This window comes from Perca flavescens, chromosome 5 (assembly GCF_004354835.1).
Source record: "Perca flavescens isolate YP-PL-M2 chromosome 5, PFLA_1.0, whole genome shotgun sequence".
NCBI lineage: Eukaryota > Metazoa > Chordata > Actinopteri > Perciformes > Percidae > Perca > Perca flavescens.
The window spans coordinates 4,889,068-4,897,508 of NC_041335.1; the positions used below are offsets into that span (position 1 = coordinate 4,889,068).

Sequence of the window (8,441 nt, forward strand, 5' to 3'; positions counted from 1 at the left end):
GCGTTTATTTTATTTTTTTAAATTAACAATACAGGTACATGCTCATCATTTGTCTTCTCTGGCCCTACATTGAATGATTTGCATAGCATATCTAGTAGAATACACACTAGACAAGGTAGATAGGACAGTACAGGTGCCATTGCTGGCAGCAGGGGGACCAGGGGGCATGGCAAACTCAGCATGCTGGTACTTTACAGTACAGTAGTTTTTTTTTTTTAAGAGGGCTGAAACCTCGCTGAGCCTGGATATATTAAAACAGAATTGTGTCAGAGATTAAACTTTTAGTCTGAGTTTGTTTTTATCTCATAAGAAATGATACATTGCAAGAATGTTACCAATTTTTTATTTACATAGATCATACATACACTCCCCACTAGTCTCATCCTAAGAATCACTAAGAGTTATTGCTTATTTTTACATAAATCACAAGCCTGTAGGGTTATAGTTTGTGCTAACAAGTGTTTGAATACTTGTAGTGATTTGGGAGAAAAAAATATTAATGCAAAGAACAGTGTATTTTCAGTAAGTAATACTAGCTATGTGGATGTTAAACCTATGAATAAGCCAGGAGACTTGGATATGAGTGAATCACTATGCTTCCAGGGCCCCACTAGGCAACATTTGGTATTTGAGATGGTGCTCTCATTTCTACAGCAGTGTGGTTTTGTCCTATATAGGTAGACTAAAGAAAAGGAATGCCGGAAGTAACAACATCAACAGAAAAAAAAACAAAAAAAAACAATATGGACACAAAACATGAAATATGGACAAAAGACAACTGTGATTTAAAATTCTACACAGCAAAGTATACATTCCATGGGTGGAAGGATTAGGCCTCGCCTTTTCCTGGAATGATTTGCCTTTCACTTCTCTGTGCCACTTCCAAAAAATCTACATGAACGTTGGCTCGGACACCACCAGAAGAACCATACAAATTGTATAGCACAGATAGCACACACTTCAAATGGTTAGGTCAACATGCCTGCATGTTGCGGTGTGTAAACAGTCTCATACTTTTTAAATTCTGTACAAAATTAAGAGTGTGTGTAAACATGAGGGTAACTGAAATGTTCTATTGGTCATCGTCAGCAAGGAAACATTGGCACAGGTGAGCTCTCAACCAAGACAAACATTTCTGGGGGGGGGAACAAACATGTATAGCCATGAAAAACATATGTCCATTCATCCAACCATTCATCTATTATCCATTCACAGAAATACATCTTACAAAATCTAAATACAGCAGAAATCCCTGTCTGTGAATATGGAGCTAATGTGCACAGTGACGGAACAGGGCAGTGTAAAATATCAAAGTACAGTAAATAACGCTCCTTGATATTTAAATTAAAAAAATGTCTATACATCATAATGGTATGTCTTTTACTGACACAGAAGGCAAGCTTGTAAATAAACCGAACACACACGCTCATCACATCTCCAAAAAGGAATGGCTTTGGGCATGGGGGCTGTTTACAGTTTACAATGCGTTGATGGTTCCACCTAGTGGCTAAATAAAGCATCCTCCGAGTCATGGCTGCGCAGCAGCATCCACCTCATTAGGCAGCAGACATTCTGCCTCTGAACAGAACATTTACAGACAAGTGCATGATGTTCCTGCTATACTTCGGTAGTGAAGAGAAGGCTTTGACGTTTGCTGTCAGGTGTTGGAATGCTCTCCAGCTGAAGGAAGTAGAGAAGGACTTGCACCTACGGTACAGACAGAGAAAAGGTGATGAGACACACAGTCCGAATGTCACTGTCGCACTTCTCAATATCCTGACACGGCTTTTACCTGAGACATGACCTCTAGAGACCAGCTGTCGTTCATGGAGATTGGCTGCGAGCTGTTTGAGATTTTGCTGTCTTTTTCAGAGGGCCGCAGCAAAGTGGGACCAAAAACGGTGGCCAGATTGTGCAGAGACATCTTGTTGATGCTCTCATTTTCAGCCACCCTGTAAGAACAAAGCAAAAAAAAAAAGAAAAGTTCACCGACTCAGTTATGTACAGTATCTAAAGTTTGCTAATGTTAGCTAACATTAACTACCATAAGTGTGAATTGTATTTCCCAGGCTGGAATCAAAGTTTTCAACAGGAAGAATGTTTTTCATCATTTAAAAAAGTGACATAGTCTTGCTTTAGAGCTCCAGTTGGTAACGTCTCTATATGCTGACAGTACTACATGAAGTAGGACCCCCCTCGAAAACGAGATGTTCCATCTCAAGGGGTTACTCCTAATAAAGACATTCTCAACAAGTAAATAATCAGTGAAAAATCCCGTTCCTCTGCCTCTTCCTGGTGATCCTACTGGCATAAGGAAATCAACCAATCAGAGGCGAGGAGTCTCTAACTCAGTGCTGCTCGTTAACTGCGGTCAAAATGTCAAACTAGGCAACGCTGATCAAATATGAACCAAGATTCTGTTAGTGTATAAATAAGGTCGGCTCGACCTGCTCAAAGACTTTCTCATTGCAGTCAATTCAAGAATGGGCTTGTGAGATGGCTAGGGTGGCGGTATTTGAAATAAAATGTCACATCCATGTTTTTCCAGATTGGATGTCTACACTAAGAAATGGGGAAAGCACCTGAGCTTTCTGGAGGTCTCCTAGGAAGCTTGGTGCTGAGGAGAGACATGTATGATGGGCTTATGGTGTCATTTATACACATGTTTATTTGGTTTATGGTCTATTTTGTCATTATTTTGTCGTATGGTCTTGAATATTGTAGTTACTGTGTCATCTTTTCTTGCTTCTGGGACTGTTCAGGTGCCGCCGAAAAATTCTGCCGTATGTCCCACTATTTTTAGGCCGGATGTCTGTTACCTTCCAGACCGCTAGCTAGACTATCTGTCCAATCTGAGTTTTCTGTCGCACGACTAACACTTTTGAACGTACACACGTTCCACCAAAACAAGTTCCTTCCCGAGGCTATTTTGCAGAGTCATTGTGTCTTGGGCTAAGCGTAGCCCAAGACGATTGTGATTGGTTTAAAAGAAATGCAAATAAATTAGAGCACATTTTTCTCCCATCCCGGAATGCTGTGTGGACTAGCCAGACCTTCCTCCATAGCGCTGTGGAGGAAGGTCTGGCAAAGTTACCAAATGAACATTTAATGCAAGTATCTGGGTTTTGTAAGATTTTCAAAGAGTACTTTTAAAACCACCCATTACTATTGGTTAGCAGTTACCCTTTACAGCTAATGCTACAACCAATAATATTAGACCCTATAGATACTCAAAAAATCCCAACCCAACAGTACCTAATTATGTCATCACTGCTGAACACTTTATGCAACGCTATGTCAACTATAACATGTCTGTCTCACCTCTTATCACACTAAAATTGTGACAAAAATAAGTAACTTTTTCTAAGATGGGTAACAGACATGCACACCGACGGACAACTCATACACAGATACACAATATCTCAAATAACGTATTCATTTTGAGGTCTTTTACCTTTTAAGGTGGTCGAGCAGGAAGACGAAGGTGACCAGATTGGGCTCTGGTAGAGATAGCAACAGGTTGAGCATGCAGCTCTCCTTGGCCACACTGTCAGAGAGGGCTGCAAGGCAAAAGCACACATGAATGTGCTGGTGTCTCCTCGCAACTGCATTTAAGCCCTCCTGACTACCAAAAATTATGCCAAAATTAAGAAATGCCAACTCACCGATGCCTCCAGCAAAGTTGGGGTACAACTCATCAGTGAAAAGAGGCTCGGGCAGCTCGCGGAAATACAGCTTCAGTGTTCCAGCGATGGCGTTTACATCCATCTCGCTCATCATGACAGACACGTCTCTGTTGTCTGCGGGACAGATGAGACAACGGTCACTAATTGCTAAAGAATACAAGCCGCACAGTGAGCTTTGAAATGTACGCGAGTCCTGCAGAGCTCCGTCTTTCCCGTTGGTCTACATGTACAGTAGCTCTTCTTTCCAGTTTTTGAGAAGAAATCGCACTCGGACTGAACTCACTTGAATCAAAGGCAGCCTTCAGTGCCTGGATATCAGTTGCGACGCCAGACACTCTGTAGATTCCCACCTCGTCCATCCCTCGTCGCTCAATTTCCTCCACGCACTGTCTCACAATGAGGGGAACCTTGGAGCGTTCTCGCCTAGTGAGGACATGGTCACACAGAAGCAAGTTTTAAAGGGGTTACTTATCAACACAAAATCAACACATCATCTGAATGGTGTAAGTACAAGAGACCGCTGTCGAAATAAGTGCAGCCTGTACTATGTTGAACAATTGAACTATGCAAACTACTTTATTTTATGGTAGAAAAATGAAAAAAACAACAAAATCTGTGAGTCGGGCAGGAAAAATGCCCCCTCTTCTGAGATGCTCCCGGTGAGGAATGACGCACGCGTCCGCGCCTGGTGGAATCCAAGCTTTTGTACTAGTGCTTCTCAAAAGACCACATTTCCCACGCGCCCTATTGTTCTATCTCAGTAAACCTTTCATTTTCATTCATTGACAAATCAAACCACTGCCACTAAAACAAAAAGAACAAAAAGAACAAAATATATATAATATTGTAAAATGGAGCACATACTTTATGTTGACTCATTGAGTTGAATAAAATATAAAAAATTGGAATATGGGCATGACACACACACAAAACACACTTCACCAACTCACTTAGTTACTACGTTGATCTTCACTCCAAAGACGCCGGACTGTTTCCGTGAAGGCATTCGCTTCAGACTGAACTCTCGGCTGGTGAACTTCATCGAAAGCTTCACCTCAATCTGAAAAAAGTAGGGACACCGGTTTAAGTTAGTTACATAGACTGTTAATATTAATGGACAAAGCATCCGGTTCGGCGAAATGCTACAAGTACCTTAAAACTGCATTCTGTCTGAATTCCTGCAGAGGGAGACTCCTTAAACCTGCATTCTATCTGAATTCCAGCAGGGGGCGACACGTGCGGTTGCAAAAGGAGTTTGGTTTCTGTAGAGGTCTATGAGAAAGTGACCCACTTCTCACTTGATTTATTACCTCAGTAAACAGGGCCCTCATGTGAGGAGGGCCCAAAAAGATGCTAGAATGAATAGCTGTGGATGCGGGGAGGGGCCCATAGAAAACGCCTTTCTACAGGGCCCAGAATGTTGTGCTACGCCCCTGGTTACAAGTTACATTTTACAAGGTTACAAGTCTCATTTTAATGCATGTAGTATCTGTGTATTTAGTGTTGTCAAACCGCACTATTACAACCTATCCACCTATTACTGTTGTATAGCAGTTATCCTTTACAACTTGTGTTACATGAATCAGCTTTATCATCAACGCTAAAGTTGGCTTCTGGTTCACAGCTTCCAAATTGGAAGTTAAGGGAAAGAGGTGATGATGATAGTTAGCGGCCACATTTTTGCAGTTGTTTGAAGGGTGCTTAAAACCCACTTTCAGATTTGTGAAAGCTTTATTTTACTTGGGGAAACATGCACTGCTTCTCTGCATTCAGACCAACATCATCAACCAACATCAGTCCCGATTATAACTATTGTAGGGCTGCCACCTCTTAGTCGATTAGTCGACTCATCGGTCGTTTTGGTCTTAGTCGACTAAGATTTCTTTAGTCGATTAGTCATTTTTTATGCTTATTCATGCTTAATTACTCATTTCCAAGAAACTTATGAGCACATTTATGGTAAACATAATATTTAAAGTGGTGCTTTTGCAGGATTAATTGTGGAGAAACTCAGTTTTACAGATGGTTAATTAACTACATTTATATTGTGCTTTTCTAGTCTTAACCACCTCTCAAAGCGCACAGCTCTGTCAATTAAATCAACTAATCGATTAGTCGACTAAGAATTTCTTTAGTTGAGGACAGCCCTAAACTATTGATGTTATTTTAAACCCTTAAAATGCCAGTTTGTTTACATAATGCCAGTGTTGTTTTGCATGTAGAAAAAACACAACAATTAAAAATGTATTTTATTAAATGCAAGGGGAATTTTTTCCATAGTCTGAGATATGTCAATGGTTGGCAACAATATGGATTTTGTTTTTTTACAGCAGCAATGACCATAGTGGAAACCAGGGCAATAGCATGCAGTTGCCCCATAGGGAAAATAGTAAAAAAAACAAAAAAACAATACAAGTTTAACGCCTGGGCTCTTTATTGAAAGCCTGATATAATAGAATATATGATTTTATGCTGTAATGACCATAGAATCAATCATTTTAAATGGGTTTCAATGGGGACATTTTTGTCTTTAAGGATCTGAGTGTCTGTATTTTGGCTACACAGTTTATTATAAACTTATTATAGGAGCTGGATTGATCCAGAAAAAAAACTTCTCCCCATGCCAAAATGTATTTCATATGCATTAACAGCCAAATAATCTAAAATGAAAAAGCAACAAATGTCCCTAGTGATGCATAAGGGTACGTTTTTAGTGGTAAATTGGTTTTTGATCTAGACCTGGTCTAACGTAACCTGACTCCGCCAGATGGATTGCTTCGCATTTGCTCGGCATATCCATCTAGGAACTTTCCGTTGGAGAACTTTTGGGAAGGGGCGGAAATACTGGTTAGCTGATTGGATGAACCATCTGTCGATCACCTATGTTGGTGATAGACGGGCCAAATCAACCAATCAGATCCACGAAGCGTATGAAAATACAACCACAAGCCCGCCCCTGCTGCTGCAGGCAAAGCATAGCTCGTAAGCTCAGCATGCAAGCAACATGTCGGTAAAGGATAATTGCCATTTGTGTAACGAGAATTTAGGAATAAAAGGCCCCATTTCAGGTTCCCGGACCGCTGTCTGAAAATACTTGTTAGCTGATTGGATAAACCATCTGTCTATCACCACCTAACCCACCTCAAAACCAACGCTGATTTGCCCGGTCGTTTGGCTAACGGCTCCAAATTTTCTCTGCCTCAAGATGCCAGACTGATCTGCGAGTGGAAAACTGGAGCTCGCGAGATCAGGACGGTCTCATGAGGCTAGGTCTAACGTGGTCTAGATTAAGAAAACAGTCCGTGAAATCTCCCTTTTGTGTAATCTCTGGAATCTATTTGTCAAGGTTTGACAAATTTAGCTAAAGTGGTTTGTGATCAAAACCTGGTCTAATGTGGTCTGGATACAGAAAAAAACAGTACAAAGGGGAACAATGCCCATTTTCAAAACTCATGCTACTACTGTATGGGGTGGTGATGGCGCAGTGGATGTGACACATGCCTTTGGTGTGGGAGGTCTGGGTTCATTTCCCACTGTGGTATATCACCACCCTGAGCAAGACACTTAACCCCTAGTTGCTCCAGAGGTGTGTGGCCTCTGACATATGTAGCAATTGTAAGCCGCTTTGGATTAAAGCGTCAGCTAAATGACATGTAATGTAAGGTCTAAGACAGTCCAAAAATATAAGTAAACATGAACAACTCTCTCCCAAATCCAACAACTAGAGTGATAAAACTTAAATTTGTGATGTCATTAAGTGTAAAGTAACACAGAATAGCCAGGGGAGTTCTATGTTCTGTTTTAGAACTGAGAACACTACAATAGAAAAAAGCTCATTTGGGTATAAAAAAGAAAACAAAATCAGTCAAATATTGATTGAATTTTCCTAGGCCATGGGAATAACATATTGGAATTCCTAATTTAGGTGGTGGTGTCTAACACTTTTTATCAACTGCAAGTGGTGCAAAAAAAATGGAGACTCAGCCTATAAATATCATAATTTCTCTTTACTTTAACTTTCCCCTTAACCTGACCTAATTTGGAACCTGTGAATCAGAAGCCAACTTTAGAGTTGTTGATTAAAGTGATTCATTTAACACAAGTGGTGAAGGATAAATGGTGCAAAAATGGAGAACCAGATGCTAAATGTCATCATTTAGCTTTCCCTTGTCTTTCCTCTTAACCTCTTGGCTATTTTGACTGGGTTGCTTAAAACACTTACCCCATTCATGGCGATGACAGTCCTCTGCCAGTCTTTATTTTGCAATGTCTGAGGATCCAGCTAGAAAAAAAGAAAGAAAAATTATTATTTTTAATTAATAAATTCAGATAAAGATTCTCTTCAGAATTAATAAACAGGAAATAGTGTGCCAGGTAATATGAGTATTACCTGCTCTATATCTTAAAGGAACACACAGACTTATTGGGAATTTAGCTTATTCACCGTAACCCCCAGAGTAAGACAAGTCCATACATACCCTTCTCATCTCCGTGCGTGCTGTAACGCTGTCTGATGGTTCCAGCATTAGCTTAGCCTAGCACAGATCCGGCAGGTAACTGGTTCCAACTAGCCTACTGCTCCGAATTGTGACAAAAGTGACGCCAACATGTTCCTATTTACATGTTGTGATTTGTATAGTCACAGCGTGTACAAACAACAGCGTAACATGAGACACAGCCATCTTCTAACCGTAAACAAACCGGGAACTATATTCTCAGACAGGCTTGCTGCGAGCATATCACTCCGCCCAAGAA

The 8,441-nt window shown here is 40.6% G+C and overlaps 1 protein-coding gene across 1 annotated transcript in view; it reads right to left on the reverse strand.

The window, feature by feature from the left end:
* Positions 1-324: 324 nt before the first annotated feature.
* LOC114555076 (breakpoint cluster region protein) overlaps positions 325-8,441 on the reverse strand; it is a 45,540-nt gene continuing 37,423 nt past the window's right edge. The window contains exons 17-23 of the mRNA XM_028577177.1: positions 7,909-7,968; positions 4,637-4,746; positions 3,970-4,109; positions 3,666-3,800; positions 3,455-3,560; positions 1,793-1,952; positions 325-1,707 (exon numbers count right to left, since the gene is read on the reverse strand). Of these exons, the coding sequence (XP_028432978.1) occupies positions 1,618-1,707; positions 1,793-1,952; positions 3,455-3,560; positions 3,666-3,800; positions 3,970-4,109; positions 4,637-4,746; positions 7,909-7,968 (801 nt within the window). The 3' untranslated portion in view covers positions 325-1,617. The remainder of the gene's footprint in view (positions 1,708-1,792; positions 1,953-3,454; positions 3,561-3,665; positions 3,801-3,969; positions 4,110-4,636; positions 4,747-7,908; positions 7,969-8,441) is intronic.